This window comes from Aotus nancymaae, unplaced genomic scaffold (genome assembly GCF_030222135.1).
Source record: "Aotus nancymaae isolate 86718 unplaced genomic scaffold, 86718_ANA_hifiasm-v0.15.2.pri h1tg000004l, whole genome shotgun sequence".
NCBI lineage: Eukaryota > Metazoa > Chordata > Mammalia > Primates > Aotidae > Aotus > Aotus nancymaae.
In genome coordinates, this window is record NW_026988415.1 from 28,422,814 (window position 1) to 28,441,986 (window position 19,173).

Consider the following 19,173-nt stretch of genomic DNA (forward strand, 5'->3'; position numbering starts at 1 on the left):
TGTGTTTAGCTTTTCAGTGTTCCTTCACATCTATTACTTCATTTGAGACCGTGATGTATACAGGGCAGGCATTATTATCCCCATTTGACAAACAGTATTCACTCTGAGGCCATCTCCATGGCAACATGGGCCTAGTGGCTAAGAAGCCTGCAGTAGATTTTGATGGCAGCATGAGCTAAAATGGCTTCCATTTTTCTCCTCTTCCTCTCACTCTTAAAGTTTTTTAATAGCTTTATTGAGATAATTCACATCCATGCAATTCACCCATTTAATGTGTATAATTCAATGATTTTTAATATATTTAGCATATATCAGTTACTTATGTGCAACCATTTCCACAATTTTAGATTTTCATCATCCTGAAAAGAAACCCCATACCCTTTACCTATCACCTCCATATTCCCCCGTTCTCCCCAGACCCAAGCAACTGCTAATCTACTTTCTTTGTCTAAGGTATCCCTATTGTAGACATTTCATATTAATGGAATCATATCATATATATGTGTGTGTGTATATGTATATATATATATACTCTTTTGTGATTGGCTTCTTTCACTTAGTATAATGTTTTCAAGATTCATTTATGTTGTATCAAGTACTTCATTCCTTTTTAAAGCCTAATAATATTCTATTGTGTGGTATACCATATTTTCTTTGCCCATTCACTAGTAGGTGGACATTTGAGTGGTTTCCACCTTTTGGTTATTATGAATAATTCTGCTGTAAACATTTATATACAAGTTTCTGTATAGATATATGTTTTCTTTTTCATTTTCTTTCCACTTAAGAGTACAATTGCTGAGTCATATAGTAATTATGTTTGTTTGTTTGAGGAACTCCTGGACTGTTTTTCAAAGTGGCTGTATTTGTACATTCCCACCAGCAGTGTTTGAGGGGTCTGATTTTGCTACATACTCATCAGCTCTCATTATTATCTGATTTTTTGATTCCAGCCATCCTAGTGGGTATGAAGCAGTATCTCATTATGGTTTTGATTTGCATTTTCCTGACATTCCAATGTTTTTGATCATTGGCTCCAGTCAAAGGCAATGGGCAAAAATTCAAATTATATATACTGGAAGTTTCCTCTAATAACCACTACTTGCCTCTGAGTCCAGGCCCTCTGTACCTCCTGCTGCTGGTGACCTGCAGTACAGCATTTGACTCAAGTATTTAGGGGTAAGACTGGATGAATATTTAAGAAAAACTTTCTGCTTATACTGTACCTACCCTAAGACATTGGGTAGTCCTCATTGCCATCCAGAGAGTTTTGAGGAAATAGGCTTTATTAATCTATGATGATATCTGTTGGCCAGCTTAAATGAAAGGCACCTATGGACCCTAGCACAGCTTGGATGGGTGAGAGCCAGCTGTCCTATTGTTGAGGCCCTTTAACGTCATCTTGCCCTGTTCCTTTGGCTTGGATGAATCTGAACTTCCTCTCAACACCTACTACCTTCTCACTCACCCCTCTATGTGTCTTGTGCCATCTCTCTTTTGTCTCATATTTCTTTTATTTCCCCTCTCCCTAGTATAGCCATTAACTAGCTTGGAAAAATCACTTTACCTTCTTGTACCATAGTTTCCTTTTCTTCCAAATGGATATAGTAGTAACCTACCTTTCAGGGTTAGCATGAGGATGAAATTAAATCATGGGTGTGGACATGCCCTAAGAGGGCCTGGCATAGAACAGCCACTCAACATAAAGCAATTTCCTTTTCTACCCCTTCACTCCATAGTTGGTGGCCCTTTAGATTGCAGAGGTTGCTAAACACTGGCTGGGTGACCTTTTCTTGCCTCCCAATTGCCTTGTTCTTGTTCCTCTTCTGGGACCTTAATGAAGAATATCAGCCAGAGGCAGCAAATGGGCAACTATCACACGTCTGTCTTCATTTAAGGCACTTGGTGGTTGAATGCTTTTTGTAAAACCAGAACGTGAGGAGGGCTGTGACCAGCACATTAAGCCTCCTCTTCAGCAGGATAATTATGATAATTATTCTGCCACTACCCACACAAAAAAGTTTGAAAGTAAGCCCTGCCAGGTGTGAACATGAACACGCTCATTCCTCTCCAGCCAGACTCCAGGCTAAGCTAACAGGGCAAGGTACTTTTAGAACATTGAGCAGGCAGGACTTTCATGTAGAAGTAGCTAGCTGATGGAAAGTCCTAGATCCTTAATGGGGAGGCCAGCTAGAAGGCAGGAGGCATTTAAGTGCCAAGTACAAGAGATGCTAAATCACATGTGTGGGGAAAAGCAGCCACCGAGATGATCGGAAATGGTGAAAGAAGTGGGGGCAGAAGGGAAGGAGACAATACATAAATTCCCTCTGCCTGGGTACTTCTGCCAAACCCCAAGGTCAATTTGCATAAGCTGTTTGTCCCGTCCTAAGGTGCCTTTGGCAGAAGCCCCCTACCACTCAGGGGATGTTTAGCATCAGCTCAGAAAGTGAACAGCAGCTCCTGCCTGGAAGCTTCCAGGCAGCCCTGGCTTGGGTCTATTGGTTCTACCCCAACCCCCATGCATGTGAGCTCTCTCTCATCAGGAATCTGGCCAAGCCAGCAGAGTAAATTGACTGTCCTTGAGCCCCATGTTGGTTTTCTGAGGCTTGAACAATATTTTTGGAGTTCACTGACTTTATCTAATCTATGTAGTTGGGTGAAAATGGCTCATAGTTCAGTTGAGTCAAAATCTACAGCAGCCTCAGGGGCTGCCCCTCCTCCTGAGGCTTTCTTCCTAAGTTCTTCCTTCTGAAAAAAAAAAACGTGGAAATGACAGCAAGGAATACAAGTCAGCCAGCCCTAGTCCTGTTCCAAAGTGATAATCAGACCGACCTCAGTGTTGAAGTTGAGCTCCCTCTGTTTGAAAGTGTCATTTCACAATAACCTGGAGTTTTACATCTTGTTCCCTGGGGACTGTTTGCACGAAGATAAAGCCTAGAAGTAAAAAAAAAAAGGGGGGGGGTGGGAGGAAATTTCAAGAAGCCCGTTTCTCAATCAGTTTCATAATTTCTCATTAACCGAGTAGCCTAATAGAAAGTAATTTTAAAGGTATTTTTGTCTAATCTTCACTCAGTCTCCCTAGACAGGTGACTGTCAGAAATTAATCCAATCTACTGCCTGCCTGCTTGTGTGTGAGTGTGTGTGCGTATGTGTGTGCGTTCAAACCTTTTATTACTAAGTAGAACACTCGCTATTTTATTTTCCAAAGCCAAAACCCCTTTGGTTTGCTGTTTCCCTTTTCAGGATCTGAAACCACTCTATGCTAACCGGTGCCACTATGTTCCCAAGACATCCCAGAAGGAAGCTGAGGAGGTGAGCCAGAATGAGGTTGCATGTCTTTACCTCCTGGGAAAGTCCTCTGTTCTGTCTGAAACATCCTTTCTTTTATTACTTTTCATGGGCCTAAGGTTTATTTCTAGGTGTCTATACCTTATTTGTTCAGTGGGTCAGAGCACATTGCTAATGAGGCCATGGTCATAGATTGGAGCTTCATGAGACCTAATCAGTTTTACTTTGTTCTGTGGCCACAGGCTGACCCTCTGACCCCAGCAGGCAGCCTCTCCATATGTGGCTTTGATCCTCGGGGGACAGATGAGAGTACAGAGGCCATAGGACATGCCCTCCCCTATCTCTGTGGATGATGGCTCAGTTACCCGAACTCGGTGCTCAGTTGGAAGAAAAATGGGAGCCCCACCGGGGCACTAGGCCTGAACTAGGGAGGCAGAACCTGAGTTCCACACATAGGATGGATCTGGAAGCCAAATGAGGGTAACTGAGAAGCCAGATCCACCTCTTTGTTCTGGGGAGGCTGGGACTGTCAGCCTGGCCCCTCTCATAACACCTCCAAGAGGCCACCTAATAATGCTTGAGTGGGCACATATGAGTCTCCTGCCCCACACAGCTCTCCTTATGTTCCATGTTGCCTCAGGCAGAGCTAGATGCAAAGCGTAGTGAGGTAAAGTGTGGCTCCAAGTCATTTTTGGAGAGCTTTCATTTCAGTACACAATAATCCCTTCCCAATCCAGGTATCTCCAGGTACGTGAAACTGTACCTAGGCTTCCAGGAATCTTGACAATTTTGTACTCGATTAACCTCACACTGAAAGGCAATCATCCCCAAAAAGTTAGAAAAATGGTAAACTTTCAGTTGGGAAGAGAAAAGGAAGTCAAGTGGAGGTAAAATGGCCACTGCATTGCACAAGTTCAGGGGAAGCCATTTTACATAAAGTACAATGCGAATGGGTGCCCTTGGAGTAAGGCAAAGCAGTCCTGCTCCCAAGGCACCATGGCAAATACTTTGATTATGTCTCTGCCGTTCACTTGACTCCTTTTTCTTTTAACAACCATAAGTTTACTCTTTATCTCACTGTTCTTAGGTTAGATGGGGGAATAGAAATGTGTATATGCTAACAGCTTATCTGAAAGGCAGTGAGCATTTAGATGAAGGACTCAATATAGAAAGAAAATGCCCACTTACTATGAATATTCTCTATAACAAGGCAAGACAAATTTGCCAGCACTTCATTGCATCTGGAAGGCGGAGAGAGCTGGAAAATTTCTTGCTAACAAAAGATGGTAAATAGAGCTCTTTTTCATTTTTAACACCTTTTTGCTAACTCAAAATGTATAAAATGTCATTGCTGTTCTCTGGATTTTGTCATAATAGCTTTCTTGTGTTAATTTGGTGACTGTAAAAATATTAATGACTTCCATAGGTTCACTTGTAACCCTGGTCCCCCTAACCCTATTTTTCCTATATAAGGTCATAAGTTCCTCAACCAAAAATTCTCCTTCCACGAGGGTTATGAGGAACCTTACCCAGGCAGCTAGAGAGGTACTATTGTACTTCAGAGTGCATGCACCGGCCCCTCTGTCTTCCTTCCCACCTTATCTGCTTTCCTCCTGTGCCCTGATTTTCCCTTCCCTCCTATCCTCATTTCCTCGAGTCCATTTGTTCTTCCGTCTGTTCTTCCATCTGTCCTTCCTTCTCTCCATTTCCACCCTTCAGGGATGGGGCACTGAGGGCTGTGGCTGAGGCTGGACATGAGCCCAGCTACACAGTGACTTGCCTCATGCACAAGTTCAGCCAGCTCCCCACCCAGCCCCATCCCTCTCACACGTTGGTGTGTTCATTTCAAAGCCATCCTTACTGTCTCCATCAGTCACTAACTTGCATTTCCAATCCCAGAGGGTCCTACCTGCCATCCAATGCCAGTTCATCTCCTCACTGTTATATACCCTCAGGTTAACTGCCCTCACCTCAGCCGTGAATTCTGCACACCTCGCATCCGGGGAAACACCTGCTTCTGCTGTGACCTCTACAACTGTGGCAAGTAAGTGTTGAGGCCCTGACACAGGAATAATGGTTTGACCACAATGGACACTAGAAGAGCTGAGGGTAAGGAAAGGTGCATGGTAGGAATCAGGGAAGTGGAAGACATTGATCTGTTAACTAACAGACATTACTTGCCTTCTCTGTGCCAGGCATCATGCTAGGTACATTCACATACTTGATCTCATTTAATTCTTACTTATGATGTATGCAGAGTAATGCTCACTTTATAGATAAGGAGAGTGAAGGTCACAGAAAACAGATAACTAGCCCAAGGTTACACAGACATTGAAAATACTATGTATGAGATTCAAACTCAGCTCTGTCTATATCCAAGTTTAACAACGTTCTGTGAATAGTTATTGAGTATCTTCTCAGTACCTGGCTCTGTTCTAGACACTGAAGATTCAGCAGCCAACGAAACAGAAGTCCTTTCCCTCGTGGAGCTTATATTCTAGTACGGGAAACAATCATCAAATACAGAAATATATAATATAATGCCAGGTGGTGATCAGAGCTCTGAAGAAAAATGAAGCAGGAGACATACATAGTAATGAGGGGTGTGTGCGTGCATGTGCACATGCACACATGGACATGCATGCACACTCTATGTTAGAGTATCCAGGGAAAGCCTCTTAAAGCAGGTGACATTTGTGCAGACCTGAATGTAGTTGAGGGGGGCAACCCAAGTAGATACCCAGAGAAAGAGTGTTTTGAGCAGAGAGAATAGCAAGTGCAAAGGTTCTGAGGCAGGAGCAATTTTGGTGCTGGTTCTGCTGCAACCACTCTGGCTCTGTGCCCTGAAAATTGCCAAAGCATTATTTATTCTTTCTTTCAAAACATATTTAGGTGCTAGGAATATAGAGATTGCCACTGAGGAGCTCGCAGACCAGTAGAGAAGGCATGTGAACAATCGATTGCAATATAGTGTGATAAGTGCAGTGGGAATCAGTGGATGTGGTGAGGACTCTGGAGGCCCAATGAATGAAAGTCAGAGTTTGCTGGGAGGGGAGCAGTGTCAAAGAGTAGGTGATGTGGGAGCTCAGACTTACAGAATAAGTAGGGAATTAGGAGGCAAACCAAAAGAAGATAGAGGTGGGAAGGATATTTATTCCTGGTAATTGTCAAGAGGTAGGGGATAGAGGTAGTTACATAAGGTGTGATAGGAGGTAAGGCAGAGGTGTAGCCAGAGATCAGATGATAGAGATCTCATTGGCCATAGGAATGACTCTGGACTTGACCCTGTAGGCAATTGAGGGCCACTGAAGGTTACAGCATGGAAGATGGACTTGAATGATTGAGGAATGGAAGCAGCTAGGAGGCCACTGCAAGACTGCAGGCCATACAGAATGGTGCCTAGATCAAGTTGGAGACAATACAAAGCAGGGAATCATTTTAAGAGCAATTTAGCAGATGGAATCAACAGGGATGCGTGAGTAGGTGATGTGCACTGTGAGTAAACACCTCCCCATGCAGTATATGTCGACCAATGTCTGTCATGCACGTATTTCCTTCAGAATCTTAGTGAAGGTGAGCTGAAGGCCACAGAAGGGAGTAAGGGAAGGAACCTGCAAAGTGGGGATGGATGGAGCTAGATTCAGAGGCAGCAGGTGGATGCAGCCCCCTCCTCACTCACATTCCCTACTGTTGGTATTTTGGGGCCAGTTATTCTGGTTTAATAATTAAGACTTGCCTGTAATCCCAGCACTTTGGGAGGCCGAGGCGGGAGGATCACGAGGTCAAGAGATCGAGACCATCCTGGTCAACATGGTGAAACCCCGTCTCTACTAAAAATACAAAAAATTAGCTGGGCACGGTGGCGCGTGCCTGTAATCCCAGCTACTCAGGAGGCTGAGGCAGGAGAATTGCCTGAACCCAGGAGGCGGAGATTGCGGTGAGCCGAGATCGCGCCATTGCGCTCCAGCCTGGGTATCAAGAGCGAAACTCCGTCTCAAAAAAAAAGAGGCAGGGAGGAGAAGGCATAGACCATACACTAGCCCTTTACCTTCTTTACTAGTGCCAGTCTCATTTTGTTGAAAGGTTTGGCAGTTGGGAAAGAAATCTACAGATTCAAATGAGGTTTAGGGATTGTCTGGGGAGTTCAATTATTCATGTTGTAATAATAACTATCACTTGTAAGGGACTTCCCTCCTTATCAGCAATGATCGAGAGCTGGCTATAATTGTACTTCCTCAGTCCATCCTTACAAAAATGATCAAAGAAATGTAACACGGGTCCTAGGGAAATTGGAATTATTTTACTATATTTCCTCTTGCCTCCCCTGATCTGTCTTTCTCTTTGTTTTTATCTCCTCCCTTTCTTCTCCCTCCTCCTGCCATCCTTCTCTCTTTTCCTTGGTGCTCTCCTCTTCTTTCCCATTTCATGGCCTCCTTGGGTGGTGCTGGGAGCCAGCCAGAACTGGGCCTGAGATCTCAAGGAGAGAGGAGGCCCACTGAGAGGGCTGAGAAGTGATTCCTTGCAGACACACCTTTTTTTTTTTTTTCTGTGATGGGTGTGTTTCTGAAAAAGGTTTGAATAGCAAAATCCTCCTTTAAATTCCATTTAGCTGAGCGCTCAGGTGAATTTTTTTTGAAAGTGGAGGCTCAAGTCCATTCTTTCTTTCCGTCAATCTGAACTTCATAAAAATTGACTTCCTTACTTTCTTAAAGCAAGTTATACCAGAATAGTCTTCAAGGAATTTTATGAGGAGCTGTGCTAAACTATGCACTCCCTAAGGGCAGGGAGCATGAATTAATCTTATCTATACTCCCCTGGCCCCAGCACAGGGCTGAGCATGAGTAAAGAACTGATGAAAAGGGAATGACATTTGTTGAAAAGGAACAAAAAGAAGAACTCCATTTTCACTGGGGAAAATAAAATATTGGACTAGAGGTCATAGGAACACTCCTCCTAAAGATCTTCAAGCCTAGAAGTGTTTTTCACCTATCTAGCGCCTGGAAGCCAGCCCTGGACTTCTCTCAAAGCCCTTTCCCAAGTCTGTAGTGCTAAGATTCCAAGGGCAAAGCCAGTAGAAAATGACTTGCTTAGCTTTCCCTGAGGAAACAGTCCCACCAGGCCATAAACTCAGGCTGAGACTGAAGAGGTAAGGGTCCCGCAATAGAGGAAAACGTTTTTTCTTGACCTGAAGCTTTTTCCACCCAGAGCCAAAGAGATCTAAACGCAGGGCCTAAATATAGCTAGCAATAAGCATTCTGAGGCCTGGAGACTTTATTTTTGCCAAATGTGTATTCATTTTCCTCACACGAAGCCTATTTTTAATCAATTGCCAGCTCCTGCAGTCCATTTCCTGGAAGGGAGGCCAAGAAAAAAAAGTGGGAACAAAAACATCAGGCAATCATTTGTACAGTGCTACAGAAACAGAGTCTCTACTGTCCCGTCAAACCCACAGACCTTCTTTGACGTCAGGGGTGTTGAGGGTTTAATATCAAACATAGATTATTCCATTTAGCCTCATGCAGGAAGGTAGCTTTCTCTAGGACACAGCTCCTCAGCAGCTGCCTTTCAGAGTACTTCAGGCTTTCATCTACTCACTCATCTTTGTAAGGTCAAGTCAATATCACTGGTTTTCAGCGTGTAAACTAAAGGAAATGGAGTGGTTTGTGAAAGGCATCAGCTGGTAATAAAATGAAAGAAGATAGCTTACTTCCCTTCACTCCTTTCTTCGACAAACGTCTCTTGAGCCCCTACTATGTGCTAGGGGCTGTTCTAAAAGAATGGGCATCAATAAAACACAGTTTTGCTTTTAAGGAACTGAATTTGCCAGGGGGATTGCAGGGAGGGGGACTTCAACAGATATGCACAATGCATGCAGTAGGAGAGAGGAGAGACACACACAGAGGCTACCCATTGCCAATGCCTGTCCACCAAGAATTGGTGAGTGTTCCAGGCTTTTATGGAAGAGCAGAATGATGTCCTCCTGCCTTATCTAAGATCTTTTGCTGTCTACTTTGTTAAGTAGGAGACCGAAACACGGAGAGGTTATCCGTTTCTCCAGGCCCACTCAGAATGTTGAGAGCAAGGGGGCAAAAACCCACATTGGGTAATCAATCTCATGATCAATACAATGATTAGTCTTTGCACTCAGTTACTCATTCACTGAGTATTTATTGACGACCTTTAATGTTTCTACCACTGCTAGGCAGTGAGAGAGACACAAAGGAATGTCAAGAGACGACCCTTGCCCTCAAGAGGTTTCGATTTCAACAGAAACATCATGTCGCCTTGGCCATGATTGTAACGTTAGCACCAGCACAGTACTTAGCACTGAATACACTCCCAATACATATTAGATTAAATAAATAACTGAATTATTAATATACACAAAGTGCCAAACTAAGAGGAATAGACTATGGGAGTCTAAGGGAAAAGCTAATGAACGGGCAGTGACATCTTTGAAGAAGGCACTATTGAAGCTTTGAGCAGTGAGAGATTAGGATAGGCAGAGAACAGAAAGTGATACCTTCAATGCAGGGGGAGAAATCTGAGCAAACGTTTGGAATAAGTACCCAGCATAGCCAGTGTGGGGCTTCTGTGGACTCCAGCCTGGCTGGAGTGCGTACTCTATTTGGGGGCTAGACTTTGGTAGACTAAGGAATTTGAGCACTCCCCTGAAGGTACTGGGGAGCCACCGAAGGGTTTTGATTAAGTGAATGACATGTTTTCAAAAGTGTTTTAGAAAGAGTAATCAGGCAGCAGTAGTGTCTGGCAGGACAACCTTACAGTGATGGAGGCATGAGGATGGGAGCAGTGGGAATGCAAATGGTGCAATTTCAGAGGAAGCTCTGCCCAGAGACTGAACCAAATGGAATCCTGAATCTCAAGCAGAAACAAACCGCATTAATTTGCTAAACCTGAACCATATCTAAGAACTAGCTTTTTTGCTTCATGGTTCAGTGATAAAAAAAAAATTAAATAGCTGCTAGAACCACTCAAACTGAAACCAAGTATATATTCTCTAAAAGTATTGAATATTTTAAAACAAACTACTATCCTATTCCCATGTTGTGGCTTGTGCCTACAGAGTGTTAATATTGGCCAGGCACAGTGGCTCACACCTGTAATCCCAGGACTTTAGGAGCCTGAGATGGGAGGATAGATTGAGCCTAGGAGTTCAAGAGAAGCCTGGGAAACATGTCAAAACCACATCTTGACAAAAATTAGCTGGGCATGGCAGTGTGAGCCTGCAGTCCCAGCTACTTGGGAGGCTGAGGTTGGAGGATTACTTGAGTCAAGGAGGTTGAGGCTGCAGTGAGCCATGATCATACCACTGCACTCCAGCCTGAGTGACGGAGCAAGACCCTGTCTCAAAAAAAATAAAATAAAATAAAACCAACCAACCAAAAAAAACAAAATAAAGTGTTAATACCTTTAAGAACAGGGTTCAAAGGTTTTAATTGTGTTGCCAGAGGCTGGCTCTTAGAAGGAACAAAATGTAGCTATATATTTTCGTGGGACCCCTTGGTATATGTTTAAGTACTGCTTTCATGCCTGCTGGTATTACCTCCCCCAGGCTCAGAGAGGTTAAGTAAGTAACTTAAGAGTTAAGTAAGTTGCTCGAGTCAGACAGTACATAAGTGAGACTTAGCAACTTAATTTTTCTTTTTACTTAATTTAAATTTAAATAGCCACATGTGGCTAGTAGCTACAATATTAAACAGCACAGATTTAATGAATTCACATATGTAAAATGCTTAGCACTGTGCCTGGTACATAGCAAGTGTCAATAAATGCTATCTAGGATTAGTGTTAGTGATGGTTTCAAGTATTTTTCTGGGAGGTAGGAGGTTTTTTTGGGGAGGTGGGGATAAACAATCACACTCTGATTTATTATAGTGCATGGCTATGATGTCTGTTACTATAGCTCCCCACCTGCCCACCTGTCTTTTCGCTGAGCTGTATGGTAGCCCAATCTCAGGGTTGGGTGGGGGACGGGGAGGACAGCCTGCTCCCTGGGGACTGACTGGAGTGTACTCCTCCCTGTCCAGCCGGGTGGAGATCACTGGTGGGTACTACGAATACATCGATGTCAGCAGTTGCCAAGATATCATCCACCTCTACCACCTGCTCTGGTCTGCCACCATCCTCAACATTGTCGGCCTGTTCCTGGGCATCATCACTGCCGCTGTCCTCGGAGGCTTTAAGGACATGGTGAGGAAAGAAGTGACTTTGTTTTTCACAGTGGCCCCTGTTGGGGATGGGGGAAGGTGAGGCAGTTGGGGAAAATGCAGATATGTATTTTCAAGGGAGGAATCAGAAGCAATTGCTTCAAGGATGTAGCTTCCTTCAAATATCTCAAGTTGAAGGAGCTAGGTAATGTCATCAGTCTGCAAATATTTCTTGTTATACATGAATTACCTGTGTTCTGGAGGCACATTCTGGGGGTGAGGCGAGAGGAGGAAGGGGCGTTCTCAGTTCCCCCATTTGCACTGGTTATGTAAACATAGTCTTTTATACCCCCACCCCACACTTTTAGTAGAATTTTCTGGGAATAGTTTTCCCCCTACAAACTTTGCAAGAGATGGAAGGAAAGGTTATTTTAGCTATAGGTATGATTAATGCTAGTCTCCCCCACCCCAGGTATTTCATCCTGAAGTTTCTTCAGAAAGAGCATCTGGGCTCTTTTCTGTTTGCATTCGCAGAGCCAGTTCTAGTCTAAGTTGCTTGCCAGGTCTTGCCTTCATCCTGGACCTCGACCTCAACCTCCCCACTTTCCATTCTTCCCTTCCAAATCTTTTCCATTTGTGTGCGTGTGTGTCTGCAAAGGCACACCAGAACTTGGCATTCAGTAGGTACTCCATATAGTAGTTTTTTTTCCTTTCCCTTTAAGGCATTTCTAAGCATTGCTTATGTGATAAACCTAAATCTCTAGTTATGGAGGTAATAGCTTTGAGTTATGGTTAATCAACCTGGCTTCATATAAGAATCACCTGCCCAGCATGGTGGCTCATGCTTGTAATGTCAGCCTTTTGGGAGGCCAAGACAGGAGGATTGATTGAGCCCAGGGATTTGAGACTAGCCTGAGCAACATAGCAAGACCCCCCTCTGTATATATATCTATCTCTATATATATATAATATATGAAACTTTTTAAAATTAGCTGGGTATAGTGGCACACACATGTAGTCCCAGCTACTTGGGAGGCTGAGGTGGGAGGATCACTTGAGCCCAGGAGGTTGAGGTTACAGTAAGCTAGGATTGCACCACTGCACTCCAGACTGGGTGACAGAGTGAGACCCTGTCTCTAAAAAGAAAAAAAGAAAAAAAAAAGGCTTGGGCCCCTTCTCTAGAGATTCTGATTTAATTGGTCTAAACTGAAGTCCAGGTATCAGGTTTTTTTTAAGCTCCCAGGTGATTCTGATCTGTAGCCATGATTGAATACCACTGCTTTAAGTGAACATCTCACATCTCTTTATGGAATTATTTTGTGACTAAGAGGGACTTTCCTTTGATCCCAGAAATTAGCCCCCTAGGCCCTTGGCTGTTTCTGTCGTATTTTCAGGTCCCTTAAGAACAGAAACCTGAAAGGCAGTTTGTCATTTGATCCTGGATTGTCAAAACAATGAATGTTGGAAAGTGAATGGTGGGGTAAGACAAGGGAAAATGAAAAACCTCTGTCGTTTTGGACCACAAGTCTCCAGCAGTACTGGGCTGACTGGAAGCATTAAGTGTTGCCTGCTGATGACTCTAAATCAAGATAAATCCTTTCCTGCTCGTCTGCACTCTGTCTTTCTTCTTTCTCTCCCTTTCTCATCTGCACATTTCTTATCCCAGCTTCCCTCTCCAGACTCTGGAAGGCCCAAGCACTAATGAGTAGGGGAAGCATCAGCAAAGGTGGAGCCCCAGGAGGGAAAAGGATTTCCTGTAAATTTGGCCTTGAGGAAGCTTTTAGGTGAGAGAGCTGGGAAAAAGCTGTTTCTGGGTTGGGGCTTCTTTGGAGAAAAGAATGCCCTTTGTTCTTGGAGACTTTCTCCAAGGGGCAGATGAAAGTACAGGCATTGTGTGGAATCTCAGCAGCTCTGGCTGGAAGAGAAGATCCCTGGTTTGTCGAGTTGAGGAGACTGGACCTCAGGATGGGTGTTAAGAGTTCTCTAAATTGTCCCTAGAGCTTTCAGGCTTGGATGGCAGAGTTACCTTGATGCACAAATGGAGTAGGTGGTGGCTACTTGGTAGGCTCTGTGGGGTGCCTGTAAGGCTTCCTTCCTCTCCAATTTTACCCTACTGTGGGTGCTGAAATGCCACCATTTTTTATTCCTTGCTTTAAGATAAGCATTGTGCTTTTTCTCCTTGTCCACTTTCAAAATGCATGTATTAAACAAAGGAAAAGGCCAGTAGGCCACAGAAGTGTTAATACTTTGAGTTACTAATCTCTCAGTGTGAAGGATTTGATAAGACCCTTTTCCATAGTGATGGAAGGAATTGGATTTTGAAGGCAAAGGGCATCTGAGGAAGACAGGGAGAGCAGCTAAATGGACACTTTCAAGAAATTTCTGGAAGTTGGAAAGAAGGGAGGATTAGGAAGGTGATATGCTAAGAAATACAGCCCTGCCAAGCTTTTAGCCTTAGCTTTAGTCCCCTGAATTAATCACTTCAAAGTGTACACCTCAGTGGCATTTAATACATTCACAATGTTGTGCAATCATTTCTATCTAGTTCTAGAACCTTTTTCATTACTATTAAACAGTCACTCCTCATTGCCCCTTCCCTGAGCCCTCAGCAACCCCTAATCTGCTTTCTGTCCCTATGGATTTACCTATTATGGGTATTTTCTATAAATGGAATCATGCAATATTCGAACTTCTGGGTCTGGCTCCTTTCACTGATCATAATTTTATTTTTAAGATTCATCTACCTTGTAGCATACATCAATGCTTCATTTCTTTTTATGGCTGAATAGTATTCCATTGTATGGACAGACCACATTTTGCTTAGTTTTTTATCCATTGATGGATATTTGGGCTGTTTTCACATTTTGGCTACTAGGAACAGTGCTGCCATGAACATTCATGTACAAGTACTTATTTGATTACCTGCTTCCAATTCTTCTTCCACCTATGGGTGGAATTGCTGGGTCATGTGGTGATTTTGAGGACCTGCCAAACTGTTTTCCAAGGCAGCTGTGTCATTTTACATTCCTACCTGCAGTGTGTGAGGGTTTTAATTTCTTCACATCCTCACCAACACTTTCTTAAAAAATTATAAACATTCTAGTGGGCACAAAGTGGTATCTTGTTGTGATTTTGATTTCCACTTCCCTGCTGATCAGTGATGTTGGGCATCTTTTCATATGCTTGTAGGGAATTTTAATATCTTCTTTGGAGAAATATCTATTCAAGCTCTTTGCCCAGTTTTTATTTTCCAAACAATATTCAAGTTTGTGAAACAAATTTTTTAAGTATTATAAAATGTTTAATTTTCATCAGCTTCAAGGTTTATGTTGCTCGCAAATTTTGTATATGACTGAATGTTCAAATCTGCTAACACTGAATTGATACCATTCTGGATTCTAAGGCATCAGTTTCTTCTTGCCAATTTTTCTTCGCCTCTTCTAGCATTTCTTGTGATTCATTTTGAGAAAGGCTAATGAAAACATCAATTTGATAAGGTATCATTAAGCAGTCATCATCTGCAAGCAGGATGTCATTGCAAGCATCCTCTAAATTTTGGAGTTGTTTCCTTTTTACTTCTGTTTCTTCCTTCAGCTCTGTGATTCTACTCACATTCCTTGCAAATTTGTTTATCTTTTGTTGATATTCAAAAGTAGAATTGACATCTTCTGCAGCCTGTAAGCAACAGTACTAGTAGCACCTACCTGTGGACTTGTGAGGGCTGATGTGATAACCCAGGTAAAGTACATGTATTAGTCCATTCTCACACTGGTATAAAGAACTGCCCAAGACTGGGTAATTTATAAAGAAAAAAAGGTTTAATTGACTCACAGTTCTGCATAACTAAGAAGGCCTCAGGAAACTTATAATTATGGCAGAAGGGGAAGCAGGCACATCTTACATGGCAACAGGTGAGAGTGCATGTGAAGGAGGCAAATGGGGAATAGCCCTTATAAAACCATCAGATTTCATGAGAACTCACTCACTATCATGATAATAGCAGCATGAGGGAACCACCCCTATGATCCAATCATCTCCCACCAGGTCGCTCCCTCAACACCTGGGGATTACAGGGATTGTAATTCAAGATGAGATTTGCGTGGGGACACAAATCCAAACCATATCAGTGCATCAAATGCATAAAAGCATAAAACCTCAGTCAATGGGACCTTCAGCTTCCCACACCCAGGACAAGGCCTGGACTGCAGGGTCCTCATGCTCCCCAGAGGCACCCTCAATACTGAGAGAGGTGGCCTAGAGCCCTCCATGGATTCTGGCCTGGGGGCCTCCTGCCTCAGCAAGCCAGGCATCTAAGCAAATGCTTAAGGCCCTGGGTGCAGACAGGGCTCCCCACAGAGCAGCTCTAAGAACTGGGGGCCTTGGTCTTGGGCCCCACACTGAGCTTCAGAGCTGGGCACCCCCAGCATCCCACACCCTCCACTCCCCTGCTGCAGCTGACACCTGGCCACTAACCAAGCATCCTGCCCATTTTAAAATCTGTTTTGCTGTTGTTGAGTTGTAAGCGTTCTTTATAAATAGTGGATACTAGACCATTATCAAATATGTGATTTGCAAGTATTTCCTCCCATTCTGTGAGTTGTCTTTTCACTTTCTTGATAATGGCCTTTGATGCACAAAAGGTTTTAATTTTGATGAAGTGTCATTTATCTATCTTTTCTTTTGTTGCTTGTGCTTTTAGTGTTATATCTAAGAATGTATTGCCAAACCCAGGGTCATGATTTCCACATTTTTGTCTAAGCATTTTATAGTTTTAGCTGTTACATTTAGGGCTTTGATCTAGTTTGATTTACTTTTTATATCTAGTATAAGGTAGGGGTCCAACTTCATTCTTTTTCATTTGGATATCCAATTTTCCCAGCACATCTGTTGAAGAGACTGCTCTTTCCGTACTTTATGGTCCTAGCAACCCTGTCAAAAATCAATTAACTGCAGATATATAGATTTGTTTCTGCATTCTTAATTTCACTGTTATCTTTGATCTCCCAAGGAAAAAAAGGGTTTGCTGGTGGTCTGTCCTGATTGAGGCAATAATGGCCCCTAACTATCTACAAAGTGGTTTTGCACAATTAATTTTCACTATTAATACCTTGTGAGGTAGGTATTACTGTCTCTGTTTAACAGGTGAGGAAACAGGCCAAGAGGGGTCAAGTGACTTGCCCAGAACTGAGTAGCGGAACTGGGACTGGAGCCCAGATTTGTCAGATGCCAGAGCCTTTGCTCTTTCTACTCCATCCCAGCTGCATCTGACTAACATTTGGATAGCCCTTTCCGGTTCTATGAGTGTTTTAACAGATATTACCTCCTTTGTTTAGTTGATTTGATTTAAAAAATTAAAAGCAAGTTATTTTCACCTGTTGGGAGCTTCTTTCACAGTAAGAAAGGAGAGCAAGGGAAGTACCGAGCATTATCAAATGTCAAACCTGAGAACTCTATCAAGGACGAGGGCAGAAAGAAAATGAAAGCAAAGATCAGGGGAGAAGATCTTTGATTCATGAGATTAGAGAACAACAGCGGGGGCACAGAAAAGGGTACCAAGGAGGAACCGTTGCCTAGATCACTATATTAAAATAAGAACACGGTGGGTCAGGCACTGTGGCTCGTGCCTGTAATCCCAGCACTTTGGAAGGCCGAGGCAGGTGGGTCACGAGGTCAAGAGATTGAGACCATCCTGGCCAACGTGGTGAAACCTTGTCTTTACTAAAAATACAAAAATTAGCTGGACGTGGTAACGCATGCCTGTAGTCACAGCTACTCAGAAGGCTGAGGCAGGAGAATAGCTCTAACCCGGGAGGCAGAGGTGCAGTGAGCCGAGATTGCGCCACTGCACTCCAGCCTGGCAACAGAGCGAGACTCCATCTCAAAAATAATAATAAGAATAATAATAATAATAATAAATTAAGAAAAACAAGAACATGGTGTAAGAAGTCCTGGAACATCATTCAGGTGAGCCTGAGTACGATCCTTGGCCTACATCCAAATGTGGTTGGTGACTTGTGATGTGCTTCTCCCTGGGTAGAGTCCCCTGGGGTCTGCAGAGAAGCCCAGGGGTGCTGGCTAATGGAAGCCATTTCCAGAGAATGAGGACAGGAGCCAAGGGCTGTGAGCTGGCAGCCTTCAATGGAATCAGCTAGGAATCATCATTTCCAAAGTTGTGGGATCCTGAAAGGAACCCTGACCAGAGGTGCTTGGTGAAAAAGATCTTAAAGAAATGTTTGAAGAAGTGTTTGTTGACCAAAGATATGAGGATTTGAAATGAATCTTTTTTTTTTTTTTTAGGACTCAGCCAGCTAGAATTTTTCTTTTTTTTTTTTTTGAGACGAATCTTTAAAAAGTAAATGTATCTTTCTATTTTCTCCTAATTGGTATCGCTGGTTTAGAGTAAACTGGAGAGGGAAAAAAGTAGCATTCTTTCCAAAGTCCACAATCAGTGTCTCAGAATAGACTCAGTTTTGTCCAGGCAAGATTGCTTTCACCATTTCCTGTGCTACCTAGTAACCTTTTGTGTTACTGGAGCTCAGAATGCTACTGATCAATATTGGGGGAGTCTCACCATGTAAGCCCCAGAATTCTAACAGAAATACACATACATACACACACATACACATACATACACATGGGATACACACACACACACACACACACACACTCCTGTATGTGCACACAAATAGAGACAAGCCCAAAATTTATTCTAAAATCAGATTTATTGATTTAAAACATAACTAGACCAATATTTTGGGTTATCTCTTTTGCCCCATCCCTCACCAAGTATTCACTCCACTCCCCACTTCCTCTTCTTCCCTCTCTCTCGTTGCCTTGTCCATTTTCTCTATATTCTCTACCCCCAACTCTCTTCCCTTGAGAGGCTTTCCTATATTCATTTACTCTTACTCTCATGTTTTTCTCATGCTGCCTTCTCTATAATAGCCATCTTCCTTTCAAATATTATCTGGACCCTTGGCCTTGCTGAACACACAAAAACTTTTACATAGTTTACATGACATGGCATTATTGTTTCTCCACAGTTAGGCTTAATTTATTTAGATAGAAGAGCTGGTTTCATTTAGCAAGACCTGCAGGGTGTATTTTTAATTGACAGAATGCCAAGGGAACATGATTTCTGGTACTTCCCCAGGGATAAAATTTCTTTTTAGAATTCTGGTGGAGAGGTAAGGGCATTTCTGAGTGCTCTCCTCTGTAAAGCAAGCCAGCTCTTGGAATGGTCATGATCTCAGCCCTCTCCCACACATTGAAGAGGCTGACAAACATTTATCTGGCTATCTGTGAGCTTCATTATAATGATTGAGGTTTGTAGCTCTTCAGACCTCCTAGAGATGTAAACAGTAACCCACTCCAAGGAAGAGAGCAACAGAACTGTGTTGAAACTTGCTGTAAGGGAGTTCCCCCCTGCCAACACCCTAACATGGTTGCCTTTGTGACTGCCAAAGCCTGCCTACACATTTTTTATCACTTGAGAGGAAGCTTCTGCTTCTCTGTTAATGTACTGTAGATATGTTCCAGAAAGAAGACACATTGATTTTTCAGACAGCTCTCAATTATACACATGAATGGAGGAGATGTCAATGACATGGAAGATGGAAAAAACACCCCACACCTTGACCCATGTGGCACAAACACAGTCCTACTTGGGAACTAATGAGTAGTGATAACTTCCTTTAGCAGTGCTTTGGCCCTGACA

General features: G+C 43.0%; 1 protein-coding gene and 1 pseudogene across 2 annotated transcripts in view; one reads left to right on the forward strand and one right to left on the reverse strand.

The window, feature by feature from the left end:
• The window catches only part of TMEM255A (transmembrane protein 255A), a 50,210-nt gene that overhangs the window by 20,295 nt on the left and 10,742 nt on the right, over nt 1-19,173 (forward strand). Inside the window, exons 5-8 of one of the 2 annotated variants that reach the window (XM_012475618.3) lie at nt 3,244-3,312; nt 4,762-4,833; nt 5,244-5,332; nt 11,337-11,499. In XM_012475618.3, coding sequence (XP_012331041.1) covers nt 3,244-3,312; nt 4,762-4,833; nt 5,244-5,332; nt 11,337-11,499 — 393 coding nt within the window. The remainder of the gene's footprint in view (nt 1-3,243; nt 3,313-4,761; nt 4,834-5,243; nt 5,333-11,336; nt 11,500-19,173) is intronic. The other variant, XM_012475627.3, reaches the window with a different exon arrangement.
• Nucleotides 14,758-18,371, reverse strand: LOC110569442 (prefoldin subunit 4-like; annotated as a pseudogene).